The 19,992-nt window shown below is 60.9% G+C and overlaps 1 protein-coding gene across 5 annotated transcripts; it reads right to left on the reverse strand.

Annotated features, from left to right (window-relative positions):
- Positions 1-6,168: 6,168 nt before the first annotated feature.
- On the reverse strand, positions 6,169-17,247 carry AMPD2 (adenosine monophosphate deaminase 2). 5 transcript variants are annotated; one of them, XM_008264730.5, is made up of 19 exons: positions 17,061-17,247; positions 16,790-16,936; positions 12,108-12,238; positions 11,815-11,945; positions 11,546-11,614; positions 11,331-11,442; positions 10,925-11,111; positions 10,524-10,665; positions 10,319-10,408; positions 9,983-10,112; positions 9,625-9,819; positions 9,382-9,513; positions 9,111-9,274; positions 8,689-8,815; positions 8,445-8,608; positions 8,085-8,205; positions 7,623-7,796; positions 7,378-7,488; positions 6,169-7,231 (listed from the first exon to the last, which is right to left on the reverse strand). In XM_008264730.5, coding segments are annotated over exons 1-19 (2,538 nt in total). In that variant the 5' UTR covers positions 17,062-17,247; the 3' UTR covers positions 6,169-7,021. The 5 variants fall into 5 exon arrangements, with proteins under 5 accessions (XP_008262952.1, XP_051713363.1, XP_051713364.1 ...); XM_051857403.3 differs by lacking the exons at positions 16,790-16,936; positions 17,061-17,247 and adding an exon at positions 15,827-16,524; XM_051857404.3 differs by lacking the exons at positions 16,790-16,936; positions 17,061-17,247 and adding an exon at positions 13,373-13,478.
- Positions 17,248-19,992: the final 2,745 nt, after the last annotated feature.

A 19,992-nucleotide genomic window follows, 5' to 3' on the forward strand; every position in this document is an offset into this window, starting at 1 on the left:
CAAAGCCAGGAGCTTCTTCTGAGTCTCCCACGTGGGTGCAGAGGACCAAACACTTGGGCCGTCCTCCACTGCCTTCCCAGGAGCGTTAGCAAGGAGCTGGATCGGAAGTGGAGAAGCCGGGACTCAAACCAGTGCCCACATGGGATGCCAGCATCGCAGGCAGCAACTTACCCTGCTGTGCCAGAGTGCCAGTATCTCACAAAAGAACTCACTGCCACATGCTTCTCCCCCCCCAAGCCCCTTTCCTGATGCCAGGAGCTGAGCCAAGAGCAGCGGTGGGCCAGGCATGTGCAGCAGGAGGCGGCCTCCTGGGCCGCTGGGGAGCAGGGAGGCGACAGTGCCAAGGGGGGCACTGCAGGGAAGCAAGCAGCTGGGGACGCACGGTTGGCCAGGCCAGCAGCTACAGATGTTCCCCAAAGGGACAGCCGGCGGGCCGCCGGGTCTCAGAGAGGTCAGGGACCGGCATGGTGGCGCCAGGGGCACAGCCGGTGAAGAGGAGTAGGATCTGGAGACGCAAACCGGTTTATTGAATCCCGACTCAGGTATGCACGTTAAGGGGGGGAGGGGGTAACGCGATGTGCGGGCAGAAGGAAATGCGACCTGCCAGTGGACAAGGCTGTGCAAACAAGTGCCGTGGACCTTGTCCCTGGCTTTCTGGCCACTACCTGACGAAACCCGAAGGCCCAGCAGGTGTTGTGGCTCAGCGGGTTAATCCCCCACCTGCAGCACCAGCATCCCATGTGGGCACTGGGTCCCGTCCCAGCTGCTCGGCTTCCCAACCAACTTCCTGCTGACGCGCCTGGAAAAGCAGCGGAGGATAGCCCAAGTGCTTGGGCCTCTGTTCCCACATGGGAGACCCGGATGGAGTTCCAGGCTCCTGGTTTCAGCCTGGCCCAACCCTGGTCATCTGGGGAATGAACCAGTGGAAGGAAGTTTTGATTCTCTCTCTCTCTCTCTCTCTCCATTGCTCCCTCTGTGTAACTCTGCCTTTCAAATAAATAAATAAATCCTTAAAAAACAAACCCGAAGGCCTATCGCCTCGACAGCATCTTGGCTGGCACTACCGGCATCAGATGAGGTGGGATGCAGGCGCTCTGCAGGGTGTGGCCTTGCACAAGTCTGAGCACGCCGCCTGGCTAAGCAGAGGGTGTGCTGTGCCAGTGCCGCGGGCACCTGCAGTCAGAGGACTTGGCCTGGACATGCGAGACTCGGAAGGAGCTCCTGGCTCCCGGCTTCGGATCGGCCCAGCCCCGGCTGTTGCAGCCATATGGGGAGTGAACCAGCTGATGGAAGACTTCTCTCTCTCTCTGTAACTCTGACTTTCAAATAAATAAATCTTTAAAAAGAGAGAAAGAGAGAGAGGGAGGGAGGGAGAACTCAAGCTTCAGAGCACGGATGATTTGCCCAGGAGCTCGCCATGAATGCGCGACAGCTGTACCCCGAAATGGCACTTTGAACCCAGAGGTCCCAAACCAGACATGGGCGTGGCAGGCACCCCCGGAGGGCTGCCCCCGCCCACCCCGGCACACACATGAAAACGCACCCACATCACCCGTCACACAGAACTTCTCTGCTTTCCGCACAAAAGCGGCTTTGCAAAGGTTTCCTATGAGTTACTCACTTAATTCGCCACGGCCAGGATTTCTCTTCCAGCACCCTGCGTATTCTGGAACTCTTGCCAAAAACCCAACTTGCAAAGTGTTGTCAAATATAAAGACATTTGTGTGGGCACCCCGCGTAACACACGCGAACCTGGACACGCGGCCTGCGGAGGCATTCTGTCAGCTGTTTCTCGCGTCCACTTTGGTGTTTTCCTACTTCGCTGCCCCACCCCCTTTTCCCCTCAGCTCTCCACCGTCCCCCGCCCCTCATGAGAGGACAGCAGGGCCCACAAGGCCAAGGGCCTTGGCTCCTCCCCCTCTGCAGACACCCTGAGAGTCCAGGACGCCCAGGGCTTTCTAAGTCCAGCGGAATTGCTCTCACGTTGCCTTCCATGTGATTTGTGCTTAAACCTGTTTTGGAATTTCACAGGAAGCCGTTCACAAACGAGGCAGTACTTTGAGAGAAATCAGCAAATCTGCCACTTCCTCAAGTGTCTCTCAGGACCCCCTGCACTCCTCGATTCCCCCACGAGGGGGCGCCAGAGAGGCGAGCCTGTGCAGGGCTGGGTGGGAGGTGGCCCGGCACAGGGCCCCCAACCACCACCACCGTTCTGCCCGTTCCATACGGTTTTGTAACCCAAGGGACAGTGCCCCTGCGCAGATTTCATTCAGGGTGCATCTCACTTCTGGAACAAAGCAGGTCTATTTCCTTATTTTAATGCTGAGACCTTTTACAATACTGTTGGCCCCTGTTTGAAACCTTTCAAAGGATGATCTGTCATCTATTTATCTATCTATAGAGTTACAGATAGAAATCTTCCATCTGCTGGTTCACTCCCCAAATTGGCCTCAATGGGTGGGGCTGGGCCAGGAGGAAGCCAGGAGCTTCCTCTGGGTCTCCCATGTGGGTGCAGGGGCCTTCTTCTGCTGCCTTCCCAGACCATTGAGAGGCAGCTGGATCAGAAGTGGAGCAGCCAGGACATGACTGGCGCCCACAGGGAATGCCAGTGTCGCAGGCAGCACTTAACCTGCCACACCACATCACCAACCCCCTGCTTGAGACTTTTTAATTTCCTTTGCTGTGGTCCCCTGCACTGTCCGTGTGGGAGGCAGAGGCCCTGGTTCCTGCCTGCAGAGCTGAGGGAAGATGGTGCCTGCTTCAGAGGCATCCACACCTGGGCAGGCACCAGGAGCATGATGGGATCACCAGAGACGGAGGGAGGCAGGAGGTGTGGCAAGGCAGACAGCCAGCAAAAGCACTCCGGCTCATTGCTATCAAGAGCAGAAAGGAAACTGTATCTTAGTCCCGGTGACTACACTCGTGGGCATCTAGGGACTAACCTGCAGGACCTCAATGCAAGGTGACAGCAGCAGGTGTCCGGGGCAGTGCTGAAGGCACTGCCTGGGACGGCCATGTCTGCTCTCAGGGTGCCTGCATGTGAGTCCTGGGTCTCTTTATTTATTTATTTTTTCCTGGATCCGCTTCTGATTCCAGCTTCCTGCTACTGTGCACCCTGGGAGGCAGCAGGTGACGGCTCTGATACTTGGCTCCTGCCACGCACGTGAGAGACCTGGATTGAGTTCCAGCCTCCTCAGTTCGGCCTCACCCAGCCCTGGCTGTTGTGGACATTGGGGAATGAACCAGCAGATGGAAGATATCTCTCTCTCTCTCTCAAATCAGTAAAAATTAAGATGTAAATATAGTAGCAAGTATTTATTGAGTGTCTATGTTGTGCTTTCTATCCAGGGACTCAACCCCTGAGTAGCGTGCAATTATCCTCATGAACCATGTGACATATATGGAGGCACAGAGAGGGGAAGTCACGTGCCCAGGGTCACAGGCAAGAAAGGGGCGGCCTGGCTCCAGAGGGCACACTGTTAGCCATGACATTCGGCCCCGGTTACTAAGAGGACAGCTGTGACACAGAATCAGGGTCAAGCTCACCATGGGGCATAGCAATTGAAGTTTACATGTATTGGGTATTTTAAATAAATGTAGAAACACATGCTAAAATAACCTTAAAACGAAAGAGAGAGAGAGAGAGAGGTAAAATAATTAAGGAGCCAGCACTGTGGCATAGAAGGTTAAACTGCCGCCTGCAGAGCCGGCATCCCATATGGTGTAGGTTCTAGTCCCAGCTGCTCCGCTTCTGACCCAGCTCGCTGCTGATGCACCTGGGAAAGCAGTGGAAGATGGCCCAAGTACTTGGGCCCCTGAACACACTTGGGAGACCTAGAAGAAACTCCTGGCTCCTGGCTTCAGCCTGGCCCAGCCCTGGCCATTTCGGTCATTTGGGGAATGAACCAGTGGATGGCAGATTCTCTCTTTCTCTCCCCTTCTCTGTTTCTGATGTTAAAATAAATATATAAAGTCTTTTTTAAAAGATAACCTGAAACACCAAAAGTATACCAATTAAGATTTCAACAATTGGGCCGGCACTGTGGTACAGCAGATTAAAGCCCTGGACTACGGTGCTGGCAATCCACAGGAGTGCTGGTTCGAGCCCTGGCTGCTCCACTTCCAATTCAGTTCACTGCTAACAAGCTCTGGGAAAGCAGTGGAAGATGGCCCAAGTGCTTAGGCCTCTGCACCCACTTGGGAGACTAGATACAGCTCCTGGCTCCTGGCTGAAGCCTGGCCCAGCCCCAGGTGCTGTGGCCATCTGGGGAGTGAACAAGCAGATGGAAGATCTTTCCCTCTCTGCTCTGTAACTCTGCCTTTCAAATAAATAAATAAATGTATATATATAAATCCTCACAAATATTTCAGGCATGCAGCTGAGCAAATACTGGTTCAAATCAGCAGGAGTGATTTTTCTTCTTATCATTTCTGTCTACTTTCCAAATTTTTTGAGCAAAAATGTTTTTCTTTTCAGGTAGGAAAAGGTATTACAGCCTTTCTATTTTAAGACTGTTTGTGGTAAGTGTTTCAAGAAGTTTCTGAGAAACTGAAATTGTGGAGAGGCTGCTGACACAACTTTGAGCAATGCTTGGGGCCGGGCCCCAAGACAAGCAAGTGGGACGCAGCATCTGTTAAATGACACATTCTACGAGCAAATAAAGGAACCTGAGTGCCGGCAAGCGGTCAGGCAGTTGTTGCCTTCAAGGAACCTTCTAGAAAGATCTCCTAACTCCGCCTCATTTCACAAAGCTCATGAGCATTATGAAATACCCCGGCCTCCTTGGAAAGCCGGTTCCGGGGCCAGCGCTGTGGCACAGTGGGTTAATGCCCTGGCCTGAAGCGCCGGCATCCCACATGGACACCAGTTCAAGTCCTGGCTGCTCCAGTTACAATCCAGCTCTCTGCTATGGCCTGGGAAAGCAGTAGAGGATGGCCCAAGTCCTTGGGCCCCTGCACCTGTGTGGGAGACCTGGAGGAAGCTCCTGGCTCCTGGCTTCGGACAGCACAGCTCCGGCTGTTGCGGCCAATTGGGGAGTGAACCAGCGGATGGAAGACCTCTCCCTCCCTCTCTCTCTGCCTCTCCTCTCTCTGTAACCCTTTTAAATAAAATAAACAAATATTTAAAAAGAAAAGAAAGTCGCTTCCCATCACCATGAGATCAGCGTTCCTCGGGCATACAAGGCCCAGTATTGGGGCAGCCCTGGACGCTGGGCCCCAGTTCAGGCCCTGCCTCTGGCCATTTTCACCTCCGAAGGCTATGGCCCCAACCAGCATCAGCCAGAGCTGCCCAGCCTCTCGCTCACTGTGCAGTTCCACAGTGAGCCCTGACGCATGAATGGCGAGGCAGATCCGGGGACCAAAGGGCCTGGGGCTGAAGCCAGGAGGCCTAGCTAGTGGCCCTCAGCAGGCAGGGGGCTGGGAGCTCCTCGCAGGCTCCTGAGCAGCCCCTGGGCCAGGGGCAGACGTGTCCTCCTGCCAACCCAGAGGGCTTTGCCAGGGCAGCCGACAGTCGGCAAGCCCCTCAGCCTCCGCTGCTCCCCAGCCAGTCCCTCCGTCACCGGGGCTCCGGCAGCCTCAGGCTGACTGTCCTGAAGGCAGCTGCCCCTTCCCTCAGTGGTAGCAGCCAGCCGTCAGCTCCCCTGGGGCCTGGCTCGTGACACGGGCAGCAGCCTCCAGCCTCCTCTGGGCCTTGGAGGTGCTGGGAAATCCCATGCCTACCACAAGACAGAAGCCCAGCAGGTGCAGGCTGCAATCAGCACGCACAGACTTGCTCAGGGCTCCCGCAACAAAACGTGCGCGGGAGCTGGCAGCCATCTGGCCACACTGCCCACCGCCCACGGGGGAGTGCAGGGGCAGGCCGGGAGAGGGCGTTCCTCACAAGCGCCCTGCGGGAGCCCCACACCCACACTTGCCGGGACTGCTTTTAGACCAGGCTGTCCGTTGAGGCTGGGACTGAGAGGGTAGAGGGTGGCAAGGGGACACTCGCCCCAGCCGGCGTGATAGGGATGTGCTGCTGCACACCTAGGGCCAGGTGTGCTCCCCCACAGGGCAGGCATGATAAGGGCTCAGAAGGCCTCTCCCGCAGCCCTCCCCCGTCGGGGTCCACCCGCCACACACACACATCCCCAGCCCCCCACCCCTTCCCTACAGACTTCACCTGCCCACTACCTTAAATACTCTTTATTTCTCATGCACTAGGAAAGGTGGCTCGTACGAAACACTGTGTTTCACAGAGGACCTCGGGACACAGTATGGGGGGCTGGCAGGGGTCCAGGTCCGGTGGAAGCTCTGGGGGCCACCGTGGGGAGCAGATCCAGCACCCTCCAGCTGCAGGGGCCCCTGACACAGCACAGGGCGGCTGCCCCCTCCCACAGAGGCATGAGAAGCTGACACCAGAAGAGAGCAGGCAGGCCAGGGAAGGGACGGAGAAGGCGGCTTGCTGGGCAGTGCCCGGGTAGTGACTCGGTGGAGGCGGTGGTCCTGCAGCTCCGGGCCAAATGCATCCCCTCAGACCAGGCGGCCCAGAGCTGGGACCAGGCCCTTAGCCTGACTCTACCCAGCACAGAGCACAGACCCTCGGCCGCACCGTGCCCAAGGCAGAGGTACAGCCCACCTGACTGCCCCTCTGCCACATAAACAGGACAGGGGCCAGCACTTCGGCCTGGCCGAGGCTCAGATTTGCCCAGGCTAGACCCTAAAAGCTAAAGGAACAAGCCCCACGACCACCACAAGTCTCTGAGGACACTGAGGACACCCACAGGACAGCCAGGCCTCCAAGGACCCCAGGACAGGACCACCAGCAGGGCCCGCCCTCCAGTCTCGGCCATCAGCAGCCACCTGGGCCAACACGATGGCGAAGCGCAGGTGCCCGGGCCCAGCTTTCAGTGGGGTGGCCCAGGGACAGCACGCGGTCAGAGACATGCGGGACAGAAACAAAGGACAGAGACATGCAGTGACCAGAACAGGATGGGAGGGGGCCAAGCACAAAACGCGGTGACGGTGCCGAGGCGGAGCGGGCTCACTGGGGCCCCGGGCTCGTGGCGACGCCCGCCTCCTCCGGGATGGTCTCCAGCATCTCACTCTGGACGGCCTGTGTGATAAGCGCCAGCTCCTGGCACAGGGTCTCGTGGCGGTAGCCCACACGGATGTCCGGCACGTTGGTGCGACGGATGTCATTGCCCTCAGGGCCCTCCTTGGTGTAGTTGGGTCCCAGCCAGTGGCTCTTCACCTGCCGGGGCCAGGTGGGGCAGGGTGGGCAACAGGCATGGCTGCAGCCAGCCCCGTGGGCCCATGCACCACACCAAACCACCCCAGGGCCAAGGTCAGGACCCAGTGCAGAGGAGCGGAGGGGCAGTCCAGGCGGGCAGTGCGTACCTTGTGGGAGAAGCCACTCATGAGCACGCTGTTGCGGGCCAGCTCACACATGTCGCAGGAGCTCAGCTTCCACACCTGGGTGGCGATGCTGTACTCTTCCATCAAGGGCTCCTGCACAGGCCAGGCTCCCTGAGACGGGCAGGCCCCCGCCGCGCCATCTCCCTCCCACCTCCAGCCACACCCCACCTGCAGCGGGCAGCACCAACCCAGAGCGTAGCGGGGGAGGCCTGCCTGCCGGCTCTGACCTTGGTGAAGTGGAACTGCAGGGGGTCATCAGTGGACAGCGAGACCATGAGGCCCCGAGACAGGTACTCGGGCAGCGGGTTCCGGTGGTAGCTGAGAAAGAGGCTGTTGTTGCTGAGCGGGGACATGGCGATGCCGATCTGCGCCAGGTAATACAGGTACTGCAGGACGGGGGCCTGCGTGTGCAAGATGGAGGACGGCCTGTCAGGTGGCCGCGGGGGCTGTGGGTCAGGCTGGAGGGAAGGAGGACGGGGGCCCAGGCCAGCCCTGACATGCACATGGAGAGTGACGGCCAGAATCGAAGTGGGGGCCCCCGGCCTGGAGGCCGGGGTGGGGGGGCACACTGGTGCTCCAGGGAAGGAGGAGTGCCACTTCAGGGCCGGGAGGGGAGGACCCGCTGCCGAGGGGCCCGGGTGACGCCCCGGAGGAAGGCGACCGGCCGGGAGGGCGGCGCAGAGCCTGACCTTGCGCAGGAGCAGCCCGTGGGAAATGTTCTCGGCCAGCATGAAGGCTGACACCAGGTGGTGGATGGGCCCGGCCTCCCCGCAGTGCGGCCTCAGCACAAACGTGTGGAAGCCCCTCTGCCTGGGGAGCACGAAGACAGGGTCAGCCGCGGGCTCCCCTGAGCTCCCGGGCCCCCGCCCCAGCACACGCGTGCTCTCCCACCAGTGCCTGCGGGCCTGGGGTAACCGGGGAGGAATGGAGCCCCGAGGACACAGAAGGAGCCCATGTGGTCCGGGCACAGAAGCCGTATGTGGGTCAGGAGTCCAGAGAGCCCAGAGCGAGGCCTGCTGGGTGGGAGGCCATGCGGCAAACAGAGGCACCTGCGCAGGTGGTTCAACGTGGCCATGTTGGCAAAAGTGTAGTACAGGTAGTAGGCGTACGGCGGGTTGTCCTCCTCCATCCAAGCCTCGGGCAGGGGGCTCTCTAGGTTAAAGATGTGGTTCTCGGGCTTGGACTCATCATCCACGCTGTCAAAACCATCCACCTGGCACAGGACCCCCCCGGTCAGGCCTGGCACCGAGGTGGGCGGTCGGCCCTGCACCCAGCCCTGGGCTGCCTGCTCACGTGCTCCAGGAAGAGGTGCAGCTCCGGGTGGCTGGCCGGGTGTATCGTGGCCTCGAACAGAGGCAGGAAGATGTTCTCCAGCATCTCCTGGAAACTGGCTAGCTGGCCCTTGGTCCGGTATACGTCACTGCAGCGAGACACAGCACACGGGCGTATACAGGTCAGGGCCCGCACCCCCGGCAGGCCAGTATGGGGCAGAGCCCAGCTGGAGGGCACAGCGGCACACCTGAACCACACTAGGAAGGCGAGGACACCCCGGGGGGCTGCTGGACAGACCACAGGTGGGGCCGTGAGGCCCCCTTCCTCACATTCCAGAGAGCTCGGCCGGGACAGGGAGGCTCAGCCACGCCAGGATGGCGGGAGGCAGGTCCTGGGCCTTGAATGTGGTCCCCACGATCCCTCCCACGGCCAGGGACACTCACAAGAGGCGGGGCACCTGCACGAGCCAGCGCACGTTGGGGGAGTGCACGCGGTGTGTCACGGCCCACCGCGCCAGCTTGTCCCACTCGTCCCGCGAGCGCCCGTAGATGGAGAGCCGCAGCTCCGCATTCTGGTATTTGCTCTCCTCCAGGTCCGACATCACCTCCTACAGGCGCGTGTGGAGCAGCAGTCACGCCCAGGCTTCCCGCCCAGCCCCCGTCACAGCACCCTGATACCCAGGCTCGCTGCTCAGCACCGGGGATGCCTCCTCACCTTGATGATGTGAGCAAAATACTTCCCAGACACCCTGTTGTCAGTCTTGATGAAGATCTCTCGGAGGACAGACTCCCCGATAGGGTTGTACTTGGCATTGAACTTGTCGAAGCGATGGAAGGTGTTCCTGTCCTAGGGGAGAGGGGCAGGCCGGGTCACCCTTGACCTCCGCCCCGCCCCACCCCACCCCTCCCCACCCCATGGTGCGAAGCCAGCCCCTCAGCCCCTGCCGCTGGGACAGACCGCGTGCACGTCGAGCGTATCCACGCTCAGGTCGTAGGCCGTGAGATTCATGCTCTCGAAGACCTCCCGCAGCGTCTGCTCGCGGCCCTGCTCCACGTGCACAATCTCCTCCAGGTGCCGCTTCATCGCCCGCTTGATGAAGCGCAGCAGGTGCTTCTGGTTCATGCAGGACGAGGCGTGGATGTGCGTGTCCACCTGGCGGGGCGGGGAGCCACTGGGTCCAGCAGAGACCAGGAAGGCGGGCAGCGCGGCAGGAGGAAGGAAGAGGACCGTCCCCACTGGGCACCGGGTGGGCTCCCCGGCCCTGGAGAGGGAGGTGTGCAGAGGGGCGGGGCGGGGTGGGACGCAGAGAGCCCACCTTGCGGATGTTGTAGAAGTCTCGATGCGGCACTTTCTTCTGGGCGGCCAGCTCCTTCATCTCGTTGAGCAGCACGTGCATCTGGAACTTGGAGCTCAGGTACTGCAGCCGGCGGTAGCAGAATGACTTTCTGGGCAAGAGGACAACGAGGCAAGGGCTCAGGCCCTGAAGGGAGGCCCAGGCAGCAGAGCCAAGGGAGGAGGCAGCCCAGAGGGCTGCAGACGGAGGGGGCTTGGGCTCGGGGGCTAGGGAGAGGCATGAGACTAGGTGGCAGAGGCCCGGGGCAGGGCTGCGGCTAGAGAGCAAGCCAAGTGTCTGGGAAGGGCAGGGACTCACATGGGGCCATTGATGATCAGGGCCATCAAGACGTTGACGTCAGCCACAAATTCCTGCAGGTCAGGGTAGGGCAGCTCCACCTCGGAGCAACTGGCGTGTAGGGGAACGCGGGTAAGGAGAGCGAGCCAGGTCCTGCAGCCCCTCCCTAGGCAGCACAGCCTCCCACATCTGGGTACCCCCCTTCCATACACCACACCCTTCTTACTTCTCGTCTGGATCCCTGCGGGTGTAGACGTGCACCACACCACGCACCATGCGCAGGCCCAAGCCCAGGTCACCAGGCATGGTGCTTGGCTCACAGTGCTCATACGGGTGCTGCTCCAGTGCGGGGGGGTGTACCGGGGCATCTGTGGGGGTGGGAAGGCAGCGTCAGAGCCAGGCTCTCCCAGGCCACCCTCTGCCCAGCTCAGAGGCCCTGCAGATAGCGACAGACATCAAAGGCCACACTGCGACGGTTCCCCACCACCACCACCACCTCCCCTCCAGGCTGCCAAGAAGCTGGCCTGAGCGTGGCCCGAGTGGGAGAAGTAGACAGGGCTGGGACCCACAGCTCCAGGAGCCCTGAAGAGCAGGGCACTTGGGGTGGGGCAGGGACGGGGGTCCCACCAGCAGACACGGGGGTGTCAGGGCCTTGCTCGTAGGTCCGAGTCTCCAGGGGCTTCTCGGCCAGCTGCTGCAGGTAGCGGCGGGTAGTGGGGCAGAAGCTCTGCAGGGACAGAGCCATGTACTTCTCTCGGATGAAGAGCGCCCGCACCACACTCTTGGCGGCGTCCAGCAGGTCTGTGAATGGCACCTGCAACCGAGGACATGGGCTCACTCTCAGCTCCACCTCCACCCCCCAGGCCTTTCTCTGCCTGACCCCAGGGGATACTCCCACCATTCCCAGGGGCTCCCAGTCGCTCTCTTTGTCCCCCCAACCTCCAGGGTTGTGGGAAGAAAACTACCCTCTCTAGCCTCCATCCTCCACCCCCGCCCCCCGCCCGGGCTCCCAGGGACCCCGACCCCTGCTCACTCCGCACTTCTCCTCCCCGGAGATGGTCACACGCTGAAATTCCCGCTCCAACATCACATCCCGCTCCCGCAGGCCCCGGTCGCCCTGCCCCTCGCCCTGCTCCTTGTACAGCCTAGGGCAGAAGGGAGAGGAGGCATGTGAGGGAGGGCCTGGAGCCAGCAGCTGAGGGGCGCCCGCTCAGTCCCCCACTCCCCGCGCCCTGCCGCCCTCCTCACTGTAGGTCCGAGTCACTGTCTGTCTTCAGGAAATCTTGCTTGGCCCGCAGCAGGATGTCAGGCTCCAGCCTAGAGGCACGGAGGGGAGAGTCAGAGAGAACGCCAGGGCTGGCCCCTGCTCCCGGTCCCACACACACACAGAGCAGACCTGAGCTCAAGCCGCAGGGCTCCTCAACCTCCCCTTGGGCCCCCAAGGGAGGATGGGCTCTGAGAGGGGTGGAGAGGGGCGGAGGTAGCCCGAGGGCACGGGCACTGGCACTGCGGCTCACTTGACATCCTGGCTGATCTGGCGCTCCAGCCGCTGCCGCCGCTCCTCCAGCTGCTCGATGGGGCTCTCCTCCGGGAACTCATAGGGGGCACTACGGAGCTCACTCTCAGCCAGCGAGCGGGTGAACAGCTCCTGGGGGAGTCATGCAAGTCAGCCCGGGCCTCCCCTGCAGGGTCTGGGGAAGAGGTGAGGGCAGCAGGGGCATGGGGCACTTGGGAGCGGCCAAGCACGGGGTGAGGGCCAACCGAGCATGGGGGCGCAGGGCGCAGAGGTGCAGGTGGCTCCTGGCCATACCTCGGCAATCTCCTTGCATTTGCCATCCATGGACGTGCGCAGGTCAAGCGGGAAGTGCTTGAGGCAGGGGGCAGGGCCCGGCAGGGATCGGGCGGACTGCAGCGGCGGGGCCCCCAGGCCACCCCGAGCCTCTGCAGAGACAGCGATGCCAGGGTCACCGGGTGGAGGGGCAGGGCCTGCGCACTCCTGGAAGCCCTGGACTCCTGCCCACCCCGGAGCCAGTCCCCGAGAAAGGTCAGGGCCTGGCAAGTGGGCGGTCCCTCCAGAGAGGCTCCCAAAGGACCTCTCCCTCAGTTAGCACAGGGACCCCTCACCCACTCCAGAGCCATAGGTAGAGGGCCTGCGCATGCTCCCAGAACAAGCAGATTCACTACCCAAATAAGAACCTGAATCCTGGACTAGGGTCCACTCCCTTGGGCCATGAGAACGTCCCCCACGTGACTGCCTCCCAGAAGCAGGCACATTCCTGTATGCGTGCACATACATGTGCATGAGCACACAGAGATGTGCACGGACACACACCAGGCACTAAGGGCCAGAAGAGCCAGGTGGCTGCATCAGGGTCCCCCCGCCTGTGGCTTGCGGGGCAGGCAACCCAGGATCAGCTGCCCTGGATTAGCAGCTCCTCTACCCAGAGGGCAGGGCACTGCCATTCAGACCTAGGGAGCAGCCCCCGAGGGAAGAGGGGGAGGAGAGGAGAGGACTTGCGGTGGGGGGAGTCCTGCCTCCTCCCCAGGCCCCCAGGGCTGCCAAGATGTGGCCGGCCCAGCCTGTCCCTCCCACTGCTGGCTGCCCCTCCAAAGAGAGCTGCCACAAACAAGTCTGTGGCACTCAGAGGCCCCAGGATCTGGGCCAGAGGCCCCATGGAGGTCCCTGGGGGAGGCAGCATCAGAAGCCAAGGGTCCTTCTCCATCAAGGGCAAAACTTCTCGTCTCACCACCAGGAGGCTAACACAAAAGGCCTTGAACCTGCTTGTCTTTAAGGGCTGCTCAAGCCCCCAGTTCACCCCAAAAGCCCTCCCTGGGCTCAGCAGCCCCAGCGTCCCCAGCAGGGAGCTCTCCGTACCCAGCCAGCCTGGGGGTGGGAGGGGAGAGCTCCCTCCAGCCTGGCTCAGGAGAGCACTGGAGGTAACCAGCTTTAAAGTCTGTGCCCACTGCCCGATACTCCAGGTCTGGTCCTAAGACTGGACAAAGGGAAGAGGGAGGTGCCTGTCCCAGATGCGGGAGCCAGCCCCCTGCTCACTCTGCTCCCTGCCTGGACCCTACCTGCAGAGTTCAGGCAGCTCCGGCCAGCAGCCCTGTGCCCCTGGCCTGCCTGTTTGTCGAATGAAGCTTCAGCCAGTCCCCCAGGACGGCTCAGGGGCCGGCACGGGCTGTACCAAGTGCAGCTGCAGGCAGGGGAGAGCCTGGGATGGCTGTGAGCAGAGGGCTGGGGGGACTTCAGGGAAGTCTGGAAATCAAGGGAAGCAGCCTGTGGGCTGGGAGGTAGAGGAACTGCAGAACTGAACCCGGCCTTCACCTCTGCAGGGCCAGGGAGAACCCCCCGCCAAATGCAAGGCTCCCGGGGGAGAAGCAGGGTAGGGCTGAATCAGGCAGGCTGGCAGGGAGGGGCCAAGCCTCCTTAAAATCCACTGCCCAAGGGGACAGTGAGCGGGCAGGGCCCAGCTGGCCAAAGGGCAGGAGGGGAGAACAGGAAAGGGGCACAGCCCTCCTCCGCTGCACACCAGCTTCCTCGGCCTAGTGGCCTTGTTGCTCACCACTGTCTCCATCCTGACCACAGGGCCCCTGAGACACGGCCTTTGCTGGGGAGAGGAGCTGGCTGGCAGCTGGACCTGTGGCCTGGTCTGGGCAGGGGCGAGTCACTGAGGCTTTCGCACTGCTGCACCGCTCAGGGTCTGATTCCCGCCCACCCCCCAAGCCTCCAGCTCCTGCTCCAAGCCCACAGGAAGGGACGGGTCAGGCTGTCCCGGAGAAGGGGGGACTAGAACCGGGAGCTCTCCTGCCTGCCTCTGTTCCCGCTCACTGGCAAGTTCTAGCTCTCGGAGGCTTCGAGCCGTCTCCAAGCGGGGCGGTGAGCAGTCCCTGCCCAGCCTCGCACGGCTGGCTGCTGGAGGAGGCTCGGCGAGATGAACCTCCGCAGGAGCCCCGCACAACACCAGGCTCCGTGCCAGCGCACAGCCCCCCTCACTGGGCACGGCGGGAGGTTCGCAGGGCCCAGGGGCAGCGCAGGGAAGGGTAGGAGAGGGGACGATGCTCGCTCTTACTTGCAAAAGGGCAGAGAAGGAAGAGGAAGGAAAGATGGGTATCAGCTCCACGCCCAGGGTGCGAGGTCCTTGCTCGCCTGAGGACTCTGATCCCTCACACAGGGCCCCAGCTGACTCCTAATCTCCTGCAAGAGGCTGGTCTGTGTTGGCTCCTCACCAGCTGCCGCGAAGGCCCTAACCTCAGCCTGGCCCCCAGCCGGCGGCCCGGGGCCTCCACAGCAGCGTTGGGAGTTACAAGCCAGGTTCTAGCGGCCACAGCCATCCCGCCAGTCTGCTGGTCGTTGAAGAGAGCTCTGAAGGGTTCACCGGAGATGACACCCAGGCACCCAGGCCAAGCTCCAAGGCTCAGCTGCCTACTATGGAGGAGGTCTCTGGCCGCAGCACCACAGATACACACACCCACATTCACACAGGGGAGTCAAGCAGAAGCCAGATGGGGCTGCCCCCAGCCACTCCCACCAACTCCAACATCCTGGCCACCAAGATTGCCTCAGTAGGCAGGGAGGTGCCCAAGTCTGTGACCCACAAGTATCAGACACCCACCGTCTGACCACCCACGAAAGTCTCCTGTTCAGCAACAGGGCAACCAGGACAGACCGAGCCCTAGGACACACGAAAGGCCTGGACCTCGGCAGAGACCCCCAGGGCAGTAGAGACCTCAGACCAGACAACTTCAATAGCATAAGACAACACAGCAGGAAGGGGACTGAGCTATGGGTAGGAAGCCAGGGGCTGGGAGGGTGACCTGGTCAGCCAGGCAGGGGAGGGTCCTTCCTCAGCCACGGGGGGGGGGGGGGGGGGGCCTGGGGCGTCGCAGGCGGCAGGCTGACTGCTCAGCAAGCACAGACCTGGGCAGCTGAGCCCCCGGGAGGCAGGTACTGCCGCACCACACCGCCTGCCCCAATGCTGCAGAGACGCCTACAGCCTGAGAGCTCAACCAAGAGGTGCAGGGGCCATGCGGTACCCCCAAGGACAGCCCATCCCCTTCAGGGACTCACAACCCACCCCAGGAATGGGCCAGCGGCAGAGGCAGGGGAGCCCCCATTCAGACCCCCAGGAAGGGCAGCCTCCAAGTGGGGTCCTGCAAAGAGAAACTACCCTCAGGGGAAGCCTGAGCCTGCCGGTCAAGGCCCCCACGCCTCCACTCCATGCACACACACTTCCCACATGCACACACCAACACGTGTGCACACACACACCTCTCGTTGCACCCACTCCTTGTTACGGGGAGCAGCATCACTGACACAGAAACCTGGCACCCCCCCAGCTCGCCTGCCTCCCCACTGCACTTCCCAAGCCAGCCATCGCTGGGACTGAGGGCAAGGCACCAGCAGCAGCAGCAGGGTGCCAGGGAAGGCGGGTCCCCCCACCCCCGGGCGGGGTGGGGGGGTTCAGGAGCCATCCGCGGTGGAGGTGAGGCAGAGCCAGTACCTGAGGACAGGAAGCCCGCACTCACCTGGAACGGCGGCAGCCGAGGCCTGCAGACTGCCCCGCTTCTTAAAGGGGTACTTGGCCTTGGGCTTGCCGGGGCCAGATGGATAGGATGCCATGGCTGGGGCCACGGCGACAGCGGGGGAGTCTGAGCCGCACCGGCTGGGGCCTGGCTCTGCCACATCCAACCCCTTCCTCCGCCCCGCCCCCAGCGGGAGTGACTGATGCAGGAAGCAGCGCCCCGCAGGCGGAAGAGGCCCTGGCCACGATTTCTGATGTTGTCTAGGCAACGTCGGCGAGTGGGGCCTCCATCCCGGCCCCTTAGCCCTCGAGTGACGCGACTGACGGCGGCCGGATCTGGGGGGCGGGGTGGAGACTACCAGATCGGGGAGGGCCGGCCTCCAGCTCGCCACTAACCGCACCCACACCCCGCCACCCCCCACCCCCGCTCAGGAAACCTCCCCCCGCCCCGGCCAGGGCTCCAAAGTCCAGGCTGGCTGGTCCAGCCAGCCGGAGAGCAAAAGACCGCCGTAAAGAGGAATCCGGCCGAGCTCGCCTAGTTCAGAACCCACTCCTCGCAGGGCAAGGCGGGGCAGGCGCGCTCCGTCCAAAACCCGGCGCCTCGAGGCGAGGCTCTGCCCCCTCTGCTCCTCCACCTGACCCCCGGCTCCAGGGGCAGCCCAGCTCACGGAGGAGGGAGTGGAACGGAGAATCCCAGCCCAGGAGGGAGGGGCCTGCCTTGGGAAAATTCCACGGACCGGCGGAAGCTACCTCCCAGGAAGCCAGGGGCTCTTCTGGGGTCTGGGGAAGGGACGCCCCGCCACCCCACCCCCAGCCGCTTCTGACTTTCCCTTCCACACTCGCTCCGCTTCCCCAGCCTCTTCCCGAGGTCCTGCAGATTGTGCCAAGACCCCCACACTCTTGTCACCCTGGCCACAGCACCTCTGAGTCCAGAGACCCTCGCCCCAACATACGCGCACACACTTACCCGAGGCCATGCTGCCTGAATCCCGAGGGGCACTGGGGGAGCCGCCCGCGAGGGTCTGCACAGCCGGGAAGCCCGGGTCGTGAGGGAGGGGAGAGGGGCTGGGCCCCAGACCCCGGCCAAGTCGCTCCAAAGGGCCGTGACCTGGCACTGGGTTGGGGAAAGTAGGGCAGTTTTTCAAAATTTCCAGCCGGCTGCGGGCGAACCGCAGCCGACCTCGGCCGACCGAGTGGCCTCGGGCAACCCCGGCGTCCCGACCCCCCAGCCAACGCACTGGAGAAGCGGGCAGGCCACGTGCTCCCCCAGCCAGCAGGACCCGGAACTCGTCCGGGTTTCTCGCAACACGCCTTGGGTATGTGGCGCCGGACTCCCGTGGCTGGCCAGAGGGGAACCGCGCAACAGGTGCGACCCCACCCGAACCCCAGCGGCGCCGCGCCAGTCTCCGTGGCCCCAGGCCCCGCGGCCCCGCCCCCGGGCTGGCCCCGCCCCGCCCCTTTTCCCGGGCGCCACGTGGGCTGCGAACTCCGCGGTGGGCCTGGCCCGGCGCCGGGTGGGGGGCGAGCTGTGCGCGCCAGCTTCCTCCTCCGTAAGGCGGGGGACGGAGCGGTGACAGCGCCGCGCTCTGGGGGTAAGCGGCGCTGGGCCCAGCGGGGGCCTAGGAAAGGGTAGCCGTGGTTAGCGGCTCGGGAGTCACTTGAAACCGAAGTGCGGCCCCTCGGGCGACGGCGTCCTCACCTGGGCCGCCCGTTCGGCTCGGGCGAGGGTGTGTCCTCCGATTCCATCTTCCCCCTCCCACGCTAACTTCTGTATTTGCCGGTTAGGCTCCGTAGCCCGAATTCCTGGGTTGGAATTCAGGACTTCGATCTCCTCCCTGGCTACCTAACTGCTTCGGTTTCTTGTGCTTTATATGCTGGTTGTTTAAGGTGAATGAGCTAACATAAGATAAGTGTGTATAACTGTGCCGGCCTGTAGTTACCCCTCAGTGTTCCTGCATCATCACTTCATTGGTTTGGCCTTGGACTTGGTTCCCAAGTGACACGCTCACGAGTTGATTCACCTTGCAGCCCATAAATTAGTGGAGCTGAGCTGTCTTGGGCACCGCAGGCACGCTGTCCGGCCGGCATCCTCACTGGGGAGGGGCACAGGAAGTCCCTAAGCGCTCACTGAAAGTCATTGTTATCCTGCCCCTGTGGGAGCCCTTTGCCCCCCACACCCAGCTGTGCTAACGCAGTCTGTCGGGTCCCTCCCAGTTCTCACCTCCCACGCAGCCAAGTTCCTTCCCAAACTCTGCCTCCCTCTGCCCTCCCCACACTGGATTCTGGACCCTGAACCCCATCCTCTGCCTGCACCTGGTGTCGCCTCCACTGATCCCTTGTCTCTTGCCCCACGCTTGGAACAAATTTAAACTCCATGGCTTTCGTAAACGTAGGGAGGAAATGCCTTCACCTTACAAAGAAAAAGAGAACCAGGAGATACCATGTTCACCAATCAAAACGGCAAAGCCTAAGAAAAACATATCAATGCAGGCAAGGGGATAGTGAAATGGGACACAGACACACACACACAGACTACCGGAGGCTATAAACATTGCTATTTGGTAGTAGATAATCAAGAATCTCATAAAGGTTCTTAAATCTGACACAGCTCTCCACCTCCAGGAATTTAAAAAAAAAAAAAAAACATTTATTTATTTGAAAGGCAAAGTGACTGAGAGAGGGAGAGACAGAAAGGTCTCCATAGTTCACCCCTCAAATGGCAACCATGGACAGAGCTAGGCCAGGCTGAAGCTGGGAGCTAGGAACTGCATCCTGGTCTTCCACATGGGTGGCAGGGATCCAAGCAGTTGGGCCATCTTCAGCTGCCCTCCCAGGCGCATTAAGGAGCTGGATCAGATGTGGAGCAGCCAGGATATGGGATGCCAATGTTGCTGGCTGAGCTGGACCCACTGTGCCATAATGCTGGCCTGGAAATTGTTTATTTTAAAAAGAGCTGCCAGAAGAATATGTATGCGCTGCAGCACTTCTTACCTAGAAAAGCTGAAAACTTGAAGATCCAGCATAGGGAAATGTTTAAATTATATGCATACAATGAAATATAACCTTTAAAAGCTTCTTAGAGAATTTTTTTAATGAAGTGGAAATGTTTACAATATAAAATCAGGTGAAAATGGATGCAAAAAAACTATACACACAATATAGTCCTAATTATGTGACATGTGTGCCAGAAAAGCACACCAAAAAGTTTACAAATGATGATCTGTGACTGGTGGGATTACAGTTAGCTTTGCTTTGTTCTTTATGTTCATCTGCACTTAAGTACTGAATATAGAGCATACCAACTGCTTTTAAAACCAAGCGGACGGAAATCATCAAAAGCTTGTGAAACTCCAGTCGCCCACACATGGACTCCCCCACCCAGACTCCCAGGAGTCTTTGGGGTTTGTTTTGTTTTGATTTATTTAGGCAGAATGACAGAGGGAGAGATCTTCTATCCATTGGTTCACCTCCCAAATGGCCAACTGGCACTCCAACACAGGAGTGTCACAAATGGTGGCACTGCAGTGCCAGCCCACCTGGTGTCAACTCTAGATCTCAAAGCTATTCTTGATGTGGCTCTGTCTGTTGGTCTCTGGGCTAAGTTTTGAGGTTGGGCTCTCAAGAGTGAGCTTTTAAAAAAAATCTCAAAAATCAAGCACTATGTATAATTTGTATTTGAGAAGAAAAGGGTGACAGTTTTCAGAGGACAAAGCCTTGCCTTGGGCCTCTTCAGCAGGCCCCCAGGGCAGACCTACCGGCCTGGCCAGCCGATAGGCGATAGGCGGCACTGCTTGCCCTCTACCCAACCCAGGCAAACCAGTTCCTCAGTCCCTGCGTGATCCTCCCTGGTCCCACCTGCAACACACCCTTCCCTCTGTGAGCCTCCCGTTTCCAGGCCACCTGCGAAGCGTGTGTGTGTGTATGCGCGTGTGTAGGAAGTATGCCCTGGTTACAGCCGAGCAAGCGTCAACCCTCCCCTGCCCCCGCCCCCTCAACCCCAGCAAGAATCCCAGTGGGGTTTCATTCTCTAGGTGAAGCTGAGCTTGGGGAATAAAGAAGTGAGTCAGCCATGGCCTCAGCTGTATCCCCACTCCCCCCGCCCCCGGAAGGCCCTAATGTTGCTCATGAGCCTCTGGGATCTTCCCGAGCTCTGATGCCAGGCTACGCCCC

This window comes from Oryctolagus cuniculus, chromosome 7 (genome assembly GCF_051225735.1).
Source record: "Oryctolagus cuniculus isolate XC-2025 breed Fujian yellow rabbit chromosome 7, ASM5122573v1, whole genome shotgun sequence".
NCBI lineage: Eukaryota > Metazoa > Chordata > Mammalia > Lagomorpha > Leporidae > Oryctolagus > Oryctolagus cuniculus.